Below are 21,006 nucleotides of genomic sequence, written 5' to 3'. Positions count from 1 at the left end.
TGTCAATGTAAACCATGCAGGCTATACAGCTTCACTGGCGAGAGACTATTTCTCATTCCTCTCAAATCATTATCAAAAACATTTTATTGTTGTTAGCAATGGTACATAGAATGAAGGAATCCAGATTGATTTTCATATTCTAAAATGAGTTTGCATGCCCACTACTCAAAAAAAAAAAAAAAATTCTCCCTCCCCTACCACCATGCACATTTACAGGACCAACATGGAACTTCAGGTTGCCATTTCTACAGTCATTCCATATCACTCCATTAACATTGTCTCCAAGATGGGCCCGCAACACTTTCCTGAAGGTGACCGATGCAAGACAACCAAGAACAAACTGTGTAAGCCTCACATCACCTGACTTAGCACATTTCTGGATACCAGCTAAATAACAGAATTCACCCAAATGACAGCAAGATCTTACTGTATTGACCCACTTCCTTCCCTCCCACCCCCAAGCTTTTCAGCTTCTCCTTAGCTCTGTTCATGCCACCTGTTCCTATTTTCTATTATAACATCTGCAGGGCAGGAACTCCATCTGTTTCACAACTATACTGTCTCTGTAGCTTACCTGGTTATAAGTCTAACTACAAAGAATCAAGGAAGTAGATGCTGTGCCTCCACCACTTTGCCAAGAAGCAGGTTATTGTGAGGTCAGCATTTAGTAAGAGTCAACATAAGGAGATTGCCTTCTTATTAAGGTGGAAGTCTCTAGTGCTACCAAGCAAACAACTCCCTATACTTCTATAACCACAAGTAATGTTAGTAAAATTTGTGGTAATAGCCTGATGCTCTCCCCAAGGACATTCAGCTCTTCAGTGTACTCAGCCACCTGAAATTTCAATATAGCTGAGGTACCAGATTTCTCCTCCAAAAAAGTTCTCTAAGAATATCGATAGCAATGCAGTCTAACAGCATGGTAGACAGGATGTATAAGACTAACCATCTGTAAAATATTTAGTACTTGATAGCAATAAAATCTCTCTCCTAACCAGTCACAAAATAAGATCCATAAAGCTCTTCATAACATAAATGATACCATAATATCAGGAGCATCATCATTGTAACAGCTAGTCTCTGTCTGGCATTTCAACAGCCACAGGAAAATATCACCTGGAGACCAGAAAAACCCAAGAAGATACAGCATATAAAAAAAGGACAATTAAAAACAGCATATTTATGACTGTAGATAAAATCCCAACAAGGCACTATCAGAAAGATCCATGAGCTTTACAGTAGTGCTGTCTTGGTGACATCTGACACGCACAAAAAAAAATCAGCTGTTGTGCATCATTTTAGGCCAATTTAATAAATTACACTCCTCCATGGAAGGACCTGGGGCAAGAGCTGACTTCTAAATGAAGACAATGGCTCCATGAGGAGAAAGTTGCACTTCTCCTCATACCCCTAGCAACATCAATCCACAAGCCAGATCTTGAACATGCTCACCTCTGTCTAAATCAAACCTACACAGATCAACAAATATAACGGCAACATAACATAACCTACTGTTAATATGCCCACCCAAAATATTACAGTCTGAAGTGGATGAGACCAATGAGCCTGGGCAGCCCAATACCAAGAGGTGTAACAAAACAGGGAACCTATACAATATGATGCACCCCAATTCAACCATATTCTGGAATTTCCTTGCAAAGCATGGGCAAACAAATTTGGAAATCAATTTCTATATATGTCCAAACCCTCTGCTCTTAATATTTAAGATGTTCAAGGCAAGACCTCCATCCATCACAACAGGAATGTCAACTGACTATCAGTATCCAACAGAACTAAGTAACTTTAAGATTAGGTTCAGCCAATATGCTAATCCCAAAAAAATTCAGTAAGACTTTACAGGTTTCCTATACATCTTGTTATTAAAATGTCAATGTTTCATTCCAAAGTCTGAGATAGGTTCCTTTAAATTTAAAGCAACTGATCCATATTTGTTATTTAATTTACAAGCACCGTAACACCACCTACAGAAAGTGGAAAACATCTGATCAAGAAAAAAAAATCACTACTGTCAATAAGACACTTTCAAATTTGTCTTAAAGCAGCACTAGGGGAAAAAGCTCAACCCTGTTCAAAATGACAAGCTAAGGGAAAACCCAAACATTAAACTTTAAAATTTACAATACATAAGGAAACTAAGGAGCAGGGGCAAAAGGGGGTGACCCCCCCCCCCAAAAAAAACACCAAGCATCTTTTTAGAGGTACTGTTAAAAGCAGAGAATCTGGTGAAGAGGGCCCAGAAACATTTTTGTTAAATATTTTTGTGAAATCAGAGTTAACCAAGTAAGATTTCCCACACAAACCATGATGCGGTTTTGAAGTAAATCCATTCAAACCAAGACATGGTTTGCACATATTCACTTAAAAACCAAACCAAACCTAAGGTGAAATCAGTGTTCCTGTCTCACAACAGAACCTCAAAGTGTGGAAAACTGGAAAGGGTTAGTTAACCTGTTCTACCTTAAAAGAAAGCCAGCATTTTAACAACAACAACAAAGAAAATACTTAAGAAAATTAAGACATGCACATATAAGGTATTAAAGACAGTAGCTTTTTCCCATATGAATGCCAATATGCTGAAATAAGGAAACTACATGTAATACTACTTGGTCAAATGGGTACCACACTGCATCCTCAGGCTTTGTGCTGGAGACAAAATGGTAGTATTTACTAGGGAGGACTAAGACACTAATTTAGCAAGTTCCTTATTGTACCTTTAATGCAGCAGACTTAAAATCTGTCTGGTTACTGCTGCTTTAAACATGCTCTTTCTTCCTAAGTCACTGTAATGTCTGGAGTGGTGGGGAGGGGAAAGACTTTGCTACTTGGGGTGGGGAAGGGAAGAAGTTTGCTACTTGTAATGGTCACATTCTTCAAAGCAATGCATCAGGAAGCCTGAACCAAGCTTTTCCCGACTTCCTAGTATTTGCATTCTGGCTCTCGGGTCTCATATGCTGACAGCATACAAGGAATGAGAAGCACTATTAAACAGCAGCGATGAAACCTCATATGACAATCAATGGAATAGGTAAAATTAGAGGTGGGCAAGTTCAAGATCTGGCTTGTGGATTGATGTTGCTAGGAGGATTAGGATAGGCCACTTTTTCTAGCTGCAGGCTGGAATGACCCACCCCAGGTCAGATGGGAGTGGACAGGAGGCCACCTGTCCTTGCAGTGCCAGGGGAAAGTGCCTGCAGGTGAAACTCCAAGTCTGTGGGCTGGGTCCAGCTGTTTGACTGCCTGAATCTGGCCTGCGAGTCCTCGGGGCACCTAATTGCTGAAATTTTGTCCAGAGCCCAGCTAAGGGATCTTCACATCACACCAGCTGCGGTTCCAAAGCCGATGTAACTGTGAGTCCCTTCTATCAATCTGCTCCTTGCCTGAGCACCACAGTCTAGGGAGGGAAATCATATTTTTCCTACTTTCCAGCACCCCCCCCAGCGTGAACACCACCAACATCAGCAAGTCACCTCCGCGGTCCCTTCCCCCATTCAGATCTGAAGTGGTGGCAGACAACACAAAAAGGAGAAACAATTTCAAGTTGCAGCAAGGGAAGTTTAGGTTAAATATGAGGAAAAACTCTCTCACAAGGTGGGTGGTGCAGCCCCAGAACAGGTTACCCAGAGAGGCGGGGGGGTCCCTATCCCTGGGGACTTTCAAGACTCGACCAGACAAAGCCCTGGCTGGGATGACACGGTTGCTGTGAGCAGGGGGCTGGATTAGGCGGATGCTCCTACGACCTGCCCCTATCCAGGGCCCGACGCTCGCCGAGGCCTCCAGGGCGGGTGAGGCGGGGCGGGGCTGTCACGGGAGCTGGGACGTGGCTGCGCCGCCGTCCCCCCCCGACCGACCGACCGGTCGGGCCGAGCCGGGCCGCACCTCCTGGCCCCGTCCCCGTCCCCACCTTGTAGACGTCACCATAGGTGCCGCTGCCGATGCGCTGGATGAGCTCGAAGTCCTCCTGCGGGTTCCGCCGGGACAGGTCGCACACCCGCCCGCCGCTCATGGCGCCGCCGCCGGCCCGGGCGCGGAGGGGGGGAAGGGGGCGGGGCGGGGCGGGCCGTGGGGAGGGGGTGGCCGGCAGCGCTCACCTGCCCCCGGCCTGCTCGGCCAACATGGCGCGCGGGCGGGACGGCACGCATGCGCGGGGGGCGGGGGCGGGGCCCGCACTCACGTTTGGGGGGCGGGGCCGTGGGCGCTGCGGGACACCGCCCCCCCGCGCGCACGTGGCCGCAGGGCGGGGCACCCGCGCGAGGCGCCTCCGCACCCGGCCCCGCCCCCACCGCGCGGCTCCCCCTAGCGGCCGTTGCCACCTCCCGCGCCCGCTTTGTGCCGCGTGCGGCGGGGCGGGGGGCAGCGTGCGGCGGGGATGCCGGGGCGGGCGCGGACGCGGGTGCGCGCGCTGAGCTTGAGCCTGAGCCTGTGCTCGTTGGGGCTGCTGCTCGCGGCGCTGTGCAGCGACCACTGGTATGAGACGGACCCGCGGCGGCACCGCGAAAGCTGCGAGCGCCGGGTCCCCGCCGCCGCCGGCCCGCGGCCCCGCCAGCGCCTCCTGCCGCTGCCGCTGCGCCGCGCCCCGGCTCCGGCTCCGGCCCCGGCCCCCGCGCCCGCCCCTGGCCTGCCGCCCGCCCGCTGCGCCCGCCCGCTCTTCGCCACCCACGCCGGGCTCTGGAGGAAGTGCTACTACCTGGGCGTCGACCGCGACCTCGACAGTCTCGTTCGGAGAGGTGAGGCCAGCTCGCCCCCGGCCCCCGCTCCTGCCGCCGGCGCGCGGCGAGCCTGGCTGCTGCCCCCGAGCAGGGCTGTGCCGGGCACCGCCCCCCCTCCCCCCGGACAGCGCGCCCCAGACCTGCCTTCCCCAGCGCGGGGGCGCAGCGCTCCCCACTGCCGGGCAGCCCCCCGCACCTTGGGTCCCGCCACACTTCTGCTGCCTCGGAAAGGGCACTGTGCACAGCGCACAGTGCTGCTTGCACTGCATGGATGCCAGTGCCTCCCCACTGCTGTATGCTGCCCCCCCATTGCAGACCCTACCTCTTCTGAGCCATAGGCACTGTCTAACTCATCAGCAGAGCCTATGGATATGATGCACCCCCCCCCCCCCCATCTTGAGTCTACTGGCATTGCACAACCGGTTCCCATTCTTCCTTTCCCCCCCACTGTACCCTGGGCACTCTCCACTCCATGCCCTGTGCCAGGCTCTGTAAACCCCCCTGTGGAGAAGCACAGAGCATTTCATCCTGCCCTGCCCTGATGGAAGCGATGCATCTGACCCTGGTCAGCCCCCAGTGACAGATGGCTCATGCCTCTGTTCAGTCCATGATTTTTACTCTCCAGAGTGGTGATAAAGTTGAGTTCATGGGTACATCTTTTGAAGGTGTTTTGTGAACTTCCTTTAAATGTAAGGACTGAGAGATCTGTCAGAGTGGTCATTGTGGGAGATATGTGGCTCTACAGGCAAATGTGTGTTTCTGTTTTTGATGGATTGCCTGTGTGCATTCATCCATGATCCCAGGTTCTGGCTCATCTCTCCCACGTACCTACCATCTGAGCTATAGCCCCAGACCAATACAGCTGACCTCTAAAAAAAACCTCCTGTAACATATGAGGCTGTTACATTATCTGTGATGACGTGCCAATTAAAAGGCACAATGATGATGCGGAGTTAGTGACTATGCAGCAAGCCCAGTTCAGGTCTAGCATGCCAAACCATCATGTACTTCTTCCTGGGGAGACCCTCTTGCATGGAGTATAAGCAACTGTGCATTCCCCATAGAGTTGTATGCCCTCTTCCAAAGCCCTTGTACATCAGCTCAGCAGAGCAGGAGCTAAATAGTCAGGGTGCACCAAAAGAGATTTTGGGGGCCAATACCAATAGTTGATATTTAAAGATACATATTGGCCCATACCTATTCAATACAGCTGCTATCAGGTGGTAAGTCTGGTGTGGTGGAAGGGTGGGGGGAGAGAAGAGGTGTGGTGGGGCAGAACAATGCCCCCTGTGGTGAGGGAGGGGGTAGGGGCAGGTGCTGTTCAGGGGGCGCACAGGACGTGTGCCCTCGGATCTGCGTGGCATGGGGCAGGCTGGAGCTGCGGGGTGCAGCTGGCACTGTGCAGAGCTCTTCTCGCCAGGGACTGGGCTCAGAGCGGGCTCCAGCCACCCCAGATTTTGCCACAGCTCCACTCCCAGCCCTGCCCTGACGCAGCCCTGGCATTTCCCAGCGCTTGGGTGGAGGCAGGGCATTGAGCCAGGGCTGTGCCAGGTGGTGCAGGGCTGGCAGTGGCGCTCCGGTGAAATTTGGGGTGGCTGCAGCCTCCTCCCACCCCGATGAGCCCACCCCTGATAAGAGCTTCGTGCAGCTCCAGTTCTGGCTCCACCCTGCAGCTGCAGTCCACCCCGCGTCACGGCGATCATGCCCCCTGCCGTCCTGGGATGCAAACCGCGGGAGCTGCCCCCACCCCACAAGTCGCCCCCCCACCCCACTCTGCCTCAGCTGGGCAGCACCTGCCTGCCCCTTCCCCCTCCCTCATGTCTGGGGGCATTGATCTGCCCCCCCTTCCGACTTACCAGCTGGAGGCAGCTCTCCATGCTGCCAGCTCTGCTCTGCGCTATGGCTGTGCACAGAAACCACATTGGGCTGATATCCAATATAGACAATTTTCTTTATATCAGTACTGATCCAATATCAGACTTATGTATCAGTGCACCTCTACTAAATAGGGGAACCAGACATGGAAAGTGGGTGCAGCAGAGCTTCAAGGCTGATTATCCCACTTCCATGCAAAGGCTGTAAGTGTCCCAGCTGACAGGTTGGACACAAAACCATTTCTGGGGCTGCACTGGCCTTGCACATCGGGGAAACAGGGAAGGAGCTACACTGGTTTCTGCATCAAGAGATATTGGTCTTTGCTGGGGAGCAGGCTCGGTGTGGCCATACTGACACCATTGCTTGATAGCTGACCCTGAATTTGCACTTGTCTTTTGCTCTAAACACAGGTGGGTGAAATCTTGATGGCACAGGGACCTGGGTTGACATCCCTCTCTCTGCCCAGCAGTGAGAGGACAGTTGCTCCCTCATAATCTGTCTGAGGGGTGGAGGAGCGAATGTGGAACCAACTGTGTTGTTGTCCCCTGGCACCAAGAGCATCCAGATAAAGCTCCTGGAGCATGCAGGGCCACTTGGCAGAGTTGTCAGTTTGTGCAGGTGTCTGTTGGCCAGTAGCCAGCCCCCAAATCAGCACTTAAGATATGCTGCCAATGTTTCATGCATAGCAGAGGCTGGCCATTCCCACCAGCAGCTGGACCAGATGCTCGTCTTACAGCCCTATGAACAGAGTTATGCTGCTGTGCAACTGCGTGCATACATACAGTCTAATGTGAATTAAGTAAGCAGTTGTCCGTCTTTCTGTGTCTCTCCTCTCTGGTAAACAGCACTCCTTAGAAGAACAAATAGGCAATGATTCTCTAGAACAATCTCTGTGGCTCTTCTGAAGCCCAGCTAATAATTCTCCTTTCTCTTTTCAGCAATTAAAAAGAATAGGCAACAGACATATGCACTGTTTGCTTCTCCAATCTGTGGTGTGACTTTTCTTCTTCCTTTTTCTTTCATTATCCATTAGACCAGGTCTTTGTAGAACAGCCAAGCCTTATGTCATATGGAAATGGTGTGATGTTCCTTTGTATGTTAAAGGGAACAGGTCTAGTATATTTTAAGTTGCTTCTGTAGTTTAAACATTTTTGTGGAATTTTAGCAACACGCCCCTTTACATTCTTTCCATTTTACACTTTCACTTAATGCAGGTTCTTGTTTAACATTTAATTCTGATATTAGATAAGTAGTTAACAAACCTTTTTAATGACAGCAAATAAGTAACACACAATTTCATGCTGAGAGAGCCACCTGCTTTAGAAAGGTCTATCACTTTTCTTGATTGATCTTTAAAAGGAGTAGTACAGTTGCAAACACTACTACTGTGACATGCAGGGGTCAGAATGTTTCTGGCACAAAAAATATTACCTCTCCTTTAAATAAATGCTTGTCTTAAGACATGTCTCATTTCCCAAATTGGCCTGAGAATAAGATAAACAGCTTTAGTAATGCCAAAGGAGATGGAAATGCAAGTGGTGAAGTTCTTACCAGCTTTAGCTAAGCAGCACGCATACAAAATTGTGGAGAAATGCAAGAATAGATACTACTTTAAGTGTTTTTCTGATTGTCATGAGCAAAATCACTGTAACATTTCACTGCATATCCCTTTAGTGGTAACATTTAGTAGTTGTAGTCAGCTATCCCCCAAAGCTATAGAGAATGCCTGTGCTGGGATGGATATTCTATTTCCAGGTCACCCCTGTCCACAATCCATTCACCATGCTTTTGCTTGTATCCAAATGATCACTTTTTTTTCCCTGCAGCCATGATTCTTGAGTTCTTAAAGTCTCAAGGCCAGCACCTCAGCTGGTATAATTGGCAAAGCTCTGTTGACATCAGTAATGCTACGTGATTGATTTATATCAACTGGGGAGCTGGAATCTTTCAAAATTAGCAGGTACAATGAGAGAACATACAAAGGCTTAGCATTTCTTGTTGTTCTCAGTCATGGGGTTCATCAGCTCCTTTTAGGACAAGGGGCTGGCAAGCCCCCTTTTGACCAACCCAAGTGGGAGTGGTTCAGATGTTTTCAAGGGGCTGGTAGAAGAGGGTTGGCTCTTGCAGCTGGACACAGGCATACGGAACTTGGATCCCCTGCAACCTTATGTAAGTGAGGAGAGATGCTTGGTTTGGGGTTATTTTCTGAGCTGTATATTTGAATAAATCAACTGTGTCCCAAGGAAAGGTCCAAAGGTGACCAGATTGTGGTGGCAGCTCTCCCTGACCAGGCTATCAGCCCTGGAGCCCTGACACATGTTGCTTTTAAAGCACAAGTATGGTGTTAATCACACTATAAATAGTAATGTGGTTGAGTGTTTAAACCGATGTATGGTGTAGCAAATGAGCCACAAAGATAGTCCACATATAATATGCAACATCTTTGTGGCTTGTTTGTATCATGCCTTAAATTGAACATGTCGCATCTCCAGGGTGACCCATGACAGCTGAGCATTAGATCCAGCATGAGGCAGTTTCAGAGTCCAGGACACACAGCTTCCTGAGTCCAACATCGAGGAGCATTTCCCTAGTCTCAGGTTCACTGCTCCCCAAGACTTAAAAAGCAGATTTGCAGCTGGAAGCCCTAGCTGCACCCCCACTTTAAGTTCCCAGGGTACTCATGGAAGCATCAACTGGGGAGCTGGGAACTTTCAGCTTCCCAGCTGCCCACAGTCTTGGACTGTAGGTCCCTGTACCTGGGGAGTTGTATAGAACATGCTTGCAGCTGTACTGCAGCCTCATTTTTTAAAATTCCCCAGGAGCTTGGACCCAGATTGCTGGGAGAAGCTCTGCAATCTCTGGGTCCTGATACCTGGGGAGCTTTAATGAGCGTACTGAGGCAGCTGTGCTTTTGAAAGCTCCCTGGATACCGGGAGAGACCACAGAGCCTCTCCTGTCTGTCTGGATCCAAGCACCAAGGGAGGTTTAAAAAATACAGCTGTAGCCCAGCACACTCTGTAATACAATTCCCCAGGTGCTGAGATCCAGAGACTAGGGAGCCTCCCTGCTCTCCCAATGTGGGAGCAGGGAAGAGGGGTGCTCCCCAGTTGCCACTTCTGCAGATACCTGGATGCCAGCTGCAGCCTGCTTTTTAGAAGGGCAGGGCACTGAGCCCAAAATCATGGAGAGGGTCCCCTGTTTCAGACTCAGCAGCTCTCTGCACCTTTAAAAAGTGCCCATGGAAGCAGCAGCTAAGGAGCAGGAAGCTCCTCACTCCCCAGATGCATATGTGGTGTCAAAGCACCTTCAGGAGGAGGCAGGTATTATGCCCAAGCCAGGGAGAGGTCTGCAGGGTCTCATTGTAGGGCTCCTCAGGTGATAGCATCTGGCAGCTTCACAACTGGGTTTGAGGAATTTTATGCCCCATTCCCACAACCTGGCATGCATGTCTAGCTGGTAGATTGTGCGACTTGGAGGATAGAGCATAAAATACTTCTCAAACCCCAGTCATGCCATTGTTTTATCTGTCAGCAGTCCTAGATATACCACTTTTACCCTTATGAGCTTTGCTGTAGTGCATTTTCACTGAGTTTGCTCCAAATGATCAGGAAAGGCGAGCTAAGCCAGGTGTTAAGGGATCCTGTGGGGCTGAATTCTAACCCTAAGACTCTTACATATTACTTTTTCCCTCCCATGAGCATCACTGTTTACACAGTCTTAGTGTTCTTTCCCGTAGCCGCTGTTCTTTGCTTTAATTTGTTAGAAAAAACATCCTTATCATTGTAGCATGGACAAATACAGGCTTTGGGCATAACATCCCTTCCACCTTTCAGTTAGTGGAATTTAGTTGATTTTATTAGTTAATTAAACTAGAAGAGAGTCTGTACCATTTGGGCTCCCATTCCTGCTGCTGCTTGTGGCCAGCTGCCCTTTCCTCAGCCTCTGGTAAGTTCAGCCAAGAGTTCCCAGATGTCTCCCTGACAAAGCATCCCATTTGCCTCTCATTAGAGATCCAAATACCTTTTCCTTTGCAAGTTGCCTGCAGAAAAACAGTGCAAAACCTAAGAGTACATTAAAGGAAGATATGGTGAAAAGAGAGAGAACCATGGTAAGATGATGGGGAATTGCAAGTCTCAGTACTATAGTCATGTCACTCCTTGTATAACAGGAGCTGGTACTAGCTTTCAGGAAAAGCTGCATGCTGGATACAGCTATTTCATTCTTCAACTCTGTTTCTGTCTAGTTTCACACTTACTCCACCCCCATGTCCCTTTTGTCCTAAGGCCTCTAGCAAGATACAACTCCACCAGCCTTTGTGTGTGTTATTCACTGTGTGCTCCTGATCTAATCGGTTCAATTTTATTGTTACAATTACAATAGCATCTGGAAGCCCTGACCAGGAATGGAGTTTCTTTGAGGGTGTGAAGCTGCCTTTGTGTATTCAAACTTGGGAAACTGCTGCCCCTGCCATCCCAACTACCTGGCTTGGCGGTGGGGGGAGGTCCAACCAAGAAGAGCTACAGGTAGAAATACACAGAGGTCCTTGAAGAACTATAAAATTTCACTTGTGGGCAGCATAAAAGCAGACTAATTAGTACTGTCAGTCAGCAATGCTAATGAGCCCCCCACCCTCCAATGTTACATTACTTCCACTTGGGGACAGCATGTGCCAAGTAGTTCGGCAAGTGTGAGGATGCCACCGCTGAGCACAGTAAGTGTGTAATGCAGGCATAGCCTACTCCATTTGTCCAGCACCAAGCAGGAAGCATATAGCACAGTATTTGAACCTGCGTCTCTAGACTCCCAGTTCAATGCTTTAATCACAAGATCATACTCATCCTTTCTAGCCTCCTCCCCATGCCCCACCAGGGACAGGGAAGCCATCAAGCCATTCCTCTGCTTTTCCTGGTTTTGCTCATGCCCAAGATATTGTCACTTAGTTGTCAGGGCCTAATAATTTACAGTCACTCAAGCATGCCTGTCATCTTCTTTCACAGCTATTACTATTTACAGCCTTAATTGTACATCCGTTTGGGTCTGTTGGCTTCTTGCAGCATCACCCCCCTCCTGCACAAGCCTGTTCTGCCTTCACAGAGCAGAAGACAGAATTAATAAATACCACAGAACTGCTTATCATTTCGCTACCAAAACAAAGCTTTTCACTCCCATGCTAGGCAATCTGTCACAGTGCCCCTGAGCTTAATGGATATGGGCTGAATGTTGCCAAGGGCTCAGCTTCCTGAGCTGCAGCTGAAGTCAGTGGAAGTTGAAAGCACTGAACACCTTCCAGGATCAGACCCTGTAAACATGCATGCTGCTGAATAACAGGGAAGTACACTGTGCACTTCAGCTACCTTGTACCAGAGCCAGATAAGCTTATTGCAAAGCAAACGGTAGTGCTAGCCATACGGGCGGCCAGCAGCTGGCTTTTAAAGCAGCAGCCTCTTGTGGTTGGTGCTAGAGAATAGTGTGCCAATGACAGATCCCGCAGACATTTGTTTTGTTAAGAACACAGCCAGACAGGATGCCTCTGTGCAGGCTGAGACCACCACCAGGCCAGGGGTACATCATGTCTCCTTTCACCACTGGTTTGTTATCAGTCAACTGCAAAAGGTGTCTTTAGGGGATATCCAGCAGTGGTGTATAGAGTAATATCTGGAATCAGTCTGACCCTTGCTCAGCAGCCCTGCAACCTTTTTCTCCTTTGTTCACCCTTGGGAAAGCAGTCACAACAAGGCCCACACCTAGAAATGCATCAGAAGTGGGAAGTAAATGAGGCAACCCTCTGTCCTGTCATCATGGTCTTCTGGGAAGAGATCAGCACTGTCCAGTTCCCTAGAGTACTAGGCATTTCTCAAGTGACTTTGCATTAAATCCTATCCTAAATGTTTATGCTGCAGTGCAGTCTGTTCTTGGAGGCAGAAGCTTAGTGAGTGAGAGGGGAGATCCATTCTAAATTGGACTGTCTTCATGTAAGGCCCACAGGAGCATTTTCAAAAGCACTTAAGTGACTTAGGAGCCTAAGTCCTAGTTTCAGAAGTGACAAGTACCTAGGTACCAGTGTCCCAGTGACTTAAACTGGGACTTAAGCGCCTAATGGCCAGATCCAGAAGAGGTTGTAGGGTAGGCAGTAGGTACCAACTTTCAAATTCATGTACCAAATAAAAGCCCTGCTTGGTAGCCATGGTGTCAATCCCTATGGGGCATCTCTGTGTTTGACTAGGGAGTGTCTTACATGTTTGCAGTGTAGCTTTTACATTTGCCCAGGACTTCCCCAATCCCTGAGCAGCTTCTTATGTAGCTCTAATGCACTCCAGTAGGATTGGACTCCTGACAAAATGCAGTGGCAACTACTTACTCCCTTTTTAAATGCAGCCATTCGTGGCGCTCATCGTATCAGAGCCTCATATTTAATTATGTCACCCAGGATGTGGGAGACCCAGGTTATAGGCAATTCAGACCTACAGCTACTTCTTGGGAAAGTGCCTAACCTACTAGGCTGTAGAATAGGCTGGAATAAGGTACCTTCCACTTGAAGTTGGACAAGTGACAGGCAAGAGAGAACATGACTTTGTAGCCTAGTGATTAGGATGTTCATTTAGAAGCAAGAAGTCCTGGGTTCTGGTCCCTTTTCCCAAGACTGACTCTCTCTTTTACATTGACTAGTCACTGGACGAAATACCAGAAGTAATCATGGAAGCTGGGACCAGAACCTGGAGCTTCTTGTCCTTTGGCAGGTGCCTTAACTACTAGGCTACAGTCCTGCTCACTTGCAGCCCACTGAATCTTGTTTTCCTTTCTGCACCATTTTATCAGGAAAGGTGGAGAGTGTCCCTCACCCCAAAACAAATTCTAAGCCTGATATTCAGACAGTGTCCTGGGAGGTGGGAATTTGAACCCCCTCAGAAGGTAATTGAATTTCCAGGTCTCCCCCTTCCTAGGCAAGTACTCTTCGCCCTTGAGATATTGTATAATGGTGCCATTGCTCCTGCCCAGTGCTTTCAAAGAGCCAGCCCAGCTCATGTCTTTTAAAGAAAACCCAGCAAGTGTTCCCCAGGGGAGAATCCCAGGCTGTGGACCCCAAGGACAAGGGGTGCAGGTGCCTGAGTTCTGAGAGGCACAGTATTTTGGGCACACATGTGTTCCTTGTTGGCTAGATAGAAGTGGTTCCCTGCTGGAGAGAGAGGTATTTTGGATCAACATTGGGAAAGTTTTAGGTCTCCAGAAATGGAACAGTAGGGGAGAACCTGCTAAGGTTAACTTTCATCTTAACTTTCAGTGCAGAGTCCTATGGGGAACCTGCTTAGTGTTTGGTAAGCTGACAAATGTGGCCTGTTTCTTTTTTTCCCCCAAAGGCATTGCTCAGAGATGTACAGCTATCAAGTACCACTTCTCCCAGCCAATACGCTTGCAAAACATTCCCTTCCATTTAACAAAGACAATTCAGCAGGATGAGTGGCATCTACTTCGTAAGTACCTGAGTTTGTCAGCTTCTGCACGGGGATGCATAAAAGTTTCTGTAACTGCTGGCATTTTGCATGAAAAAGCAAATCAAATGTTAGTCCAGACTGGATTAGACAGCAGTCCTTGCCATCCAGCCTCCTGTTTCTAGACGGTTGCCAGTACAGGATGCTTCAGATGAAGACATGAGAAATTGCATCAATTTCTCTCTAGTCCCATAGCGCTTACAGGCTAACTTATGCTTTGAGCATCTGTGTGTGTCTCTCTCTCTTCCAGTCTTTGGTATTTTAAGTCTCATTTACATGACTACCCTTGTCAATCATTTTTTTCTTAAATCCTGGTAAAACGTTGGCTTAAATTGCATCTTGTGGCAATGAGTTCAACAGGCCAACAGTGCAATATTTTAAAACATTTGCTTTAGCTGCTTAAAATTTCTTACCTCAGTTTCAGATGGTCCCTTTTTCTATATCACTAGCGACCTACTCTTGACGTTTTTTCCCTATACCTTAGACTAGTTCCTATACCTCTGTCAATCCCCTTGTTCATCTCCAGCCTAAACAGTCCTACTATTTTCATTTTCACTGTGTGCTAAAATTTCTGCCCTCCCATTTCCTTTAGTCAGTTTTCCCCCCCAATAACTTGTTTTTGAACCAATTATGTCTTCTACTACATTCTGTATAAAATAGGTGGAGCAGAATTATCCAGGTCCAAGAAGATCATTGGTAGATGTAGTGACATTATAAAGTTTGCAGTCTCTTTCCCTCTCTTGCGTTTGGCCTACATCAGGGGTCAGCGTCCTATAACCCACAGGCTGGATCTGGCCTATGGAGCCTTTTGACCTGGCGTACAGACAGAGGCTTCAACAGCTGGGTCCTAGCCACTGCCTGCCTCTGACCCCAACTGAGCCATTCTGGCCTGCAACCTGAAAAGATTGGCAACCACTGGTCTACACCCATTGTGCTTACATTTTTGGTTGCTATAACATATTGAGGGGACTTTCTTCATACACTATCCCCAAAGTAGGGCCCAAGTTCCCCTTTCCCTGGCCCCCTTTTACAATTCCTTTAGATGATATTGCCTCATTGGTTCCAGTTTTTCCTCTCACCATACCTTGTTGCCAGTAGGCCTTCTTTGTCATTTCCTTTTCCCCCTTCAAACAAAAGGTGCATTACATTAATAACTGCTGTACTTTTGTTGTGGGTGCAGATTTAAGAAGAATCACCGCTGGTTTTCTGGGCATGGCAGCAGCAGTTCTTCTCTGTGGATGCATTGTAGCAACAGTTAGTTTCTTCTGGGAGGAAAGCCTCACACAGCACGTTGCAGGCCTTCTGTTCCTTATGACAGGTATGGGGCTACCTCTGTCTTCACTGCACATGCAGCTTTGATTAGGTGCGCAGTATCACTGAGAAGAGAGCACCTTTCTTTGATATTTCCTGTTGGATATATTTCCATTTTGTGACATGCATCAGTTGTTTGGCCAGACATGTCTGGTAGCAAGAACAGTGAAATGCCAAAAAAACCTCAAGAAAATGGGAAAGATTTTCTTAGTCTTTCATGAAAAAAGCAAGGGACTGTTTTTCCTTCTTGAAAGAAGAATTTAGAGAGTGACTTTTTTTGGTGTCTGAAAACTAAAAGTTAGACTGAAACTCGCACTATATCCCCATGCATAGAGGGAGCAAGAACCTGCCCTTAAAAATCCTTGCATAGACCTGAGGTCCATATCGGCTGGGGTAAACAGGTATTGCAAGATTGCTTACTTCCCAACACAAGCAAGGCAATGGAGAGTAATAGGCAAAGCCCTGGCTTATCCTCCTTAAATTTACCAGCTGGCACTCCAGAGCCAGTATGGGGTAGGTCAGCAGTCTATAGCTGCAGTGAACCAGCAGAATGTTATTTCCTTCTAGAGCAATGGAGGAAGTTGGGACTGAATTGTTTCTCTGAGCCACAGCATTTCTTGGGGTACTCAGGGCCTAGCGAGCTATACAGTCCACTCTTGGCTTAGGAGTATAGACAGATCCAAAGGCACAAATACGACTGACTAGTGAACAGGACTCCTTGGTTCCCCTTTTTAAATCCAAAGAGGAATTGTCATTGTATAGCAAAAGCAACAATGACTTCTTCATACAGTTTAGTCTACATAACAGGTTTCCTTTCATCCTATTTTCAGTCACTTATAACTTCCTGGAGTTTTCACTCCTCAGGCTGCAGTTTTTTTATCATTAGTATCTGCATGAATATAAACTACGGAGGAAGTCTGAGGAAAAATTGTTCAGACATTTTTCATAATGAATATGGGAGAAGTTCTCTCATTATTAGAAAAAGTAGCCCTGGAGAAGGTGTCAATGGCAAGGGCTGGAAGCCTTAATGAGAAGCAGTGCCTTTCTGTGTACCACAGGAAATTTATTATTATTTGACCAGTTACAGTTTTTTGAAAACCATATGTTGAAAGTGTACAGTAGATTTGTATTTTTATTAAGTTTGTAAAGTGCAGACCCAAGGATTTCTTGTATGTGTGGTTAAGTTCACCCCATAATGAAAAATGCCTAGCCTAATCCATTGCTGCAAAGCAAATAGGAACACAGACCTTTGAAGAGTGGCTTAAATGATGCCAGAGAAGAGCTACATATTGGGTTCTTTGGACACCCCCAAGAATTATGCTAGGAAAGGCAAAGTGGATATAGCTCAGAGGTGGGCGAAGTCCAGCCTGTGAGCTAGATCAGGCCTGCGGCAGACTCCATTTCCCAGCAGCCTCTGCCCACGTCACTTCAGCTGGTTTCCATGGAGACCCTAGCAGCAGCAGGGCTGTGACAGCACAGGGCCAGAGTTTCCATGGAGATGGGCCCTAGCACTACTGGCAGAATGTGCAGTTGGCCAGGGAGCTGCTCTGGGGCTGGGGCCAGGTTCTTGCCATGGTTGCACAGTGGTCTGAAGCTGGGGCAGAGCCGATCTACTGCCCACACACCCTGGACAAGATCCCAGCCCCGGAGCAGTTCTCCACCCAGCTCTGCGCTCTGCCAACGCTGCTGGGGCCAGTCTCCATAGAAACCCTGCCCCTGCCCCTGCCCCGTCAGGCCCCGCTGCTGCTGGGGTCTCCCCAGAAACTGGCTGCAGTGATGCGGGCAGGGGCTGCTGGGAAATGGAGTCCAGCTGCCAGCCCGATCCACCATTTTGCCCCCCCCCCCAATATACTTCATAATCTAATCTAGCTACAGCTATATTTGAAACCACTGAGCAGCTGCTTGTGGATCTTGTGGGATGTGAAGGGTGCCACAAATGGCACCAGCAGCCTCTGTGTGGCATGCAGCAGATTGGGGAAGGGGCAGGCAGCACAGTGGCAGATTGGACAAGGAGCAGAAAACAGCAGCAGATTCGGCAAGAAATACAGGGAATGAAGCTGAGTGACAGGTTGGGCAGGGGAAGGGGATGGGAGTGGCACTCAGGGTATTTGTGGCACTCCTACCAAAAAAGGTTGTTTCCCCACTGTGCTAGCAGAAGAAACAACTGCTTAGTGTTTGTTGATGTAACTAACTGTTTAAGAGGGGTGGGTTTGCTGTTTTATTCACCCCAGATTACAAATCTACTAACTATAACAATATGATTGTTTTGCTTGCAGGAATATTTTGCACTATTTCCCTGTGTACTTATGCAGCAAGCATATCATATGATCTAAATCGTCTACCTAAATTCATATATAGTCTTCCTGATGATGTAGAACATGGATACAGCTGGTCTCTATTTTGTGCTTGTTGCAGTTTAGGATTTATAGTGGCAGCAGGATGTCTTTGCACTGCCTACCCATTTGCTAGCAGGACCAAGATTATTCATCTAAAATCTGCCAGAGATTCTTCTGTATGACTGCTATCAGAAGATGATCTTCAACAACATTCAGTAACAGACACAGTATTCTCCAAGTACTCACCAAAGAAGCAGGGGGAAAAAGTAAAGGGAAAGCTAAATTCAGGTTTCCAAGCACAAAAGCCTGATCCTTCAAAAATCTTAAGGGTTTTACCAGTGAAGAAACAAGATGAGTCCTCTTCTGTTTTCTAGGAGACTATAAGAAAGGAAACACCTTTTCAAGGACAAGTTCAATATGCTGAACACTTACAGCATGAAGATGATGAGATCTGTTTACACTGGAAAGTTAAATGGTTAGTAAAAAGTGAGGAAGAACTCTGAAGAGAATTTAAGGCAATTTGTATTTTTCAACAGCTTGTACATAAAGAACAGCCATTATTGGAGGAAAAGTCATCTTTGTATCTCGGTGAGAGAGAGACCTTTCTTTCATAGTATGGTGGTTTTAACGTATCTTCTGAAATTGGACTTGGAGGACAGGATTTTTATTTACTATTAAATAGTATCATCTCTTCCTATATAGCTTGAGTGAGTGTTCCTTATCAAAACAAGTCATACTTTGCTCTATTTCGTATCTGTTTTACCTTGTAATTTATAAGCAGCCAAAATGTCCATTGTTAAAATAGATGAGAGATCCATTGTGTGATGCAGAATCCTACCAGTGTTGTTGGAAGTCACATAGTTGTGAAACTTTTTTTTGCCAAGCTACAGTTTAATAGTAAAATAGTGCCTCTAGTAACAGCATGTGTGTTGAGTGCGAGTTTGTGGCTTGGAAGTGGCCTTCCTTTTGAATGGGGGTGTAAATTAAAAACCTGAGGGAAAGCGATTATGGCAAGATTTCTATTAATATTTAAATGGATTTTATTGCTTCTCCCTATGGCCCATATCTACAATCTGCAAAGAACAGCCTGGAATTAATAACATGAACTGTCTCTTGTATTTACATGTCTATATGTAACAATTGCCTGCAGTCATGCTTTTTGCTTACACAGGTAGAAGTCACCTGCTGTAGTCACAACCTCCAATGAAGATATTAGAAGTGGGAGAGTACTGCCTTTGATGGATCATTTGCTCCCTCCCCCAGATCCTAGTGCTCATTCTACAGGAACCACAGGGATAGGATGGGAACAATCACTTTTTCTGGATACCGTTTCTGCCCTCTGAATCTGTTTCTCTTTAAAGTTGAACTCTAACCATGAATGTAGGTTGAAACCAGGTGCCCTTCCTCCAGGTCTGGGGTGCTATTCCCCAAGCCTACTCCTCTTGTGGTCTGAAAACCCTTCTCCTTATTAAAGGAGCTTTCCAAAAAACTTCATAGGCTGCACCTTATCAAGCTTTCCGTTTTTCCAGTAACCATCCAAGTTCTTTCTCTGGTATGCAAACCAAAACACTGCTTGAAGTCTTTACAAGACTTTATCTTGGGAAAATACAGATAAGTGTACATGGCACCTAATGGAAAACACCGCAGAAAAGAAGGCTCCCATTACATTTATTTCTTTTGCATACATTTCAAAATCAAATGGCCAGATCCTTAAGCAGGGGTAAAACGGTATGGCTCAAGGGAAGTTCACAGAACCTTCTACTCGTGTCTTGTATCATCTGTTTCCCCACACATTAAAACAGTAGTGATTAAATCTTTTGGCCTGGTGGTCCAGATGAGTGGCACAGAGTTGGTGTGCAGGTTGTATTGGGTACTGCCCCCTCCTGCTGGGACTTGGCCTGGAGGGCCCAGCACTGTCCCATCCCTCCCACCACATGCTGGGATTAGGCTGTGGGGGCAGTGTCAGGCCCCCAGCATCCTGCAGCATGAAGGGCCTGGGGCTGTCCAGGAGTCTGGTAGCAGGGGATCAGCGACACCCCTCTTGCCCTGAATTTCTAGACCCATGATGATCTTTGACCCCATGGGCCAGGGGTTGAGCACCCCTGGATTAAAATATTCACTCTTGACAATGCTGTAATCTACTGAGAGGTTTTACTTCTTAAATTTACTTACTTTTAGTTAAATGTATCATGTATGGTATGATTTAGTACATCAGAATGATAAGCTGTGTTGAATTATGCTGTTAATTTGTGCAATGATTAAACACACATCAGAACTGTGACATAAAACATGTACCTTTTTCCCTAGAAATCAGGTGGTGAAGATTGGGGTGTGCATTATATGCAAGTACGTGGATTGCTACAAATCTGGACATTTGATGGCAAGAGAGCAAGAGCTACTGACATGGCTCTGGGAGCCACAGCAATTAATGCTGCCACCATTCCCCCTGCTGCCAAGTCTCCAGACACCAGTTGCATGATGTGGCACTAGATCATGGCAGCATGTGAGGTCAGTCCACAGGCTTCATTCACCAGGTGGAGCTGGTAGTTCAGCTCCCTAGCTGCGGTACTCATTTACCAATGCTATAAGGCAAGATCTTTCCTTCATGCTGCCTTTTAAAAGCAGGAGGTGCATTATATTCAGGGATGCAATATATGCAGGTATATAGGGTATTACATAAGTTCTGTCCAATCAGTCTTCACCACCTACCAGCAAAATAACTATGGCTGCTTGGCAATATTCAAATTTTTCACACACTTACACATGCTTGGTGCTTTGACATAAAGACATGGAGTGTTTATACACATCAGGGGGTGGGGGGAAAAGAGGTGGGCGTGGGCTTGAATGTGCTTTAGATAAAGCACCCCCACTGCCATTTTGATGCATATGGACATTGATGCACAAAGCATGGGAGGCTGCAAAGCCATAGTAATTGCCACACTCTAGCAGACTGAATTAATAGAGTCTGCTGCGACACAATCAAATTATTGTGCATTGGAGCAGCCTCTTTCCTTGTGTGTATAGGCACCCATGGTGACTTCAAAAGTACATCATGTTTTACTGTCAACTAGCCACAGCTTTTCCTATGTGCCTATGTGAATGTTCTTTGTCACAACAACGGTTCTGCTCGGTTCTATTTCTTACTTGAATTTAAGCTCATAGTTTCTAATTTTTTCATTGTTAATATAGATCAGAGATCCACTGTCACATAGGTATGAGATCATGAAATACCGAGGGCCTGTAACAGATGAGAGGAGGGGATTGGAATAT

The 21,006-nt window shown here is 47.2% G+C and overlaps 2 protein-coding genes across 7 annotated transcripts in view; one reads left to right on the top strand and one right to left on the bottom strand.

The window, feature by feature from the left end:
- Positions 1 to 4,150, bottom strand: part of MAP4K3 (mitogen-activated protein kinase kinase kinase kinase 3) — a 137,978-nt gene extending 133,828 nt beyond the window's left edge. For all 5 annotated transcript variants that reach the window (XM_090052713.1, XM_090052721.1, XM_090052732.1 and 2 more), the window contains exon 1: positions 3,923 to 4,150. In XM_090052713.1, the coding sequence (XP_089908839.1) occupies positions 3,923 to 4,024 (102 nt within the window). In that variant the 5' untranslated portion in view covers positions 4,025 to 4,150. The remainder of the gene's footprint in view (positions 1 to 3,922) is intronic.
- An 81-nt stretch (positions 4,151 to 4,231) lies between these two features.
- TMEM178A (transmembrane protein 178A) lies at positions 4,232 to 20,028 on the top strand. Of its 2 annotated transcripts, XM_090052806.1 has the most exons (4): positions 4,232 to 4,745; positions 13,958 to 14,071; positions 15,270 to 15,407; positions 17,677 to 20,028. In XM_090052806.1, exons 1-4 carry the CDS (start codon positions 4,388 to 4,390, stop codon positions 17,916 to 17,918), a joined length of 852 nt encoding a protein of 283 aa, XP_089908932.1. In that variant the 5' UTR covers positions 4,232 to 4,387; the 3' UTR covers positions 17,919 to 20,028. The 2 variants fall into 2 exon arrangements, with proteins under 2 accessions (XP_089908932.1, XP_089908941.1); XM_090052815.1 differs by lacking the exon at positions 15,270 to 15,407.
- The last annotated feature ends 978 nt before the right edge of the window (positions 20,029 to 21,006 follow it).

The sequence above is a fragment of the Crocodylus siamensis genome, chromosome 1, assembly GCF_052110815.1.
Source record: "Crocodylus siamensis isolate JL-2025a chromosome 1, ASM5211081v1, whole genome shotgun sequence".
NCBI classification, from domain to species: domain Eukaryota; kingdom Metazoa; phylum Chordata; order Crocodylia; family Crocodylidae; genus Crocodylus; species Crocodylus siamensis.
The sequence above is the reverse complement of the archived record's forward strand: the minus strand, read 5'-3'. Positions and strand labels throughout refer to the sequence as shown.

Excerpts from the sequence above, each read along its gene's own strand:
- TMEM178A (XM_090052806.1), top strand. The coding sequence starts at position 4,388 with ATGCCGGGGCGGGCGCGGACGCGGGTGCGCGCGCTGAGCTTGAGCCTG. Across the intron at positions 14,072-15,269 it reads GGATGAGTGGCATCTACTTC|ATTTAAGAAGAATCACCGCT; the intron begins GTAAGTACCTGA and ends TTGTGGGTGCAG. Across the intron at positions 15,408-17,676 it reads CCTTCTGTTCCTTATGACAG|GAATATTTTGCACTATTTCC; the intron begins GTATGGGGCTAC and ends TTTTGCTTGCAG.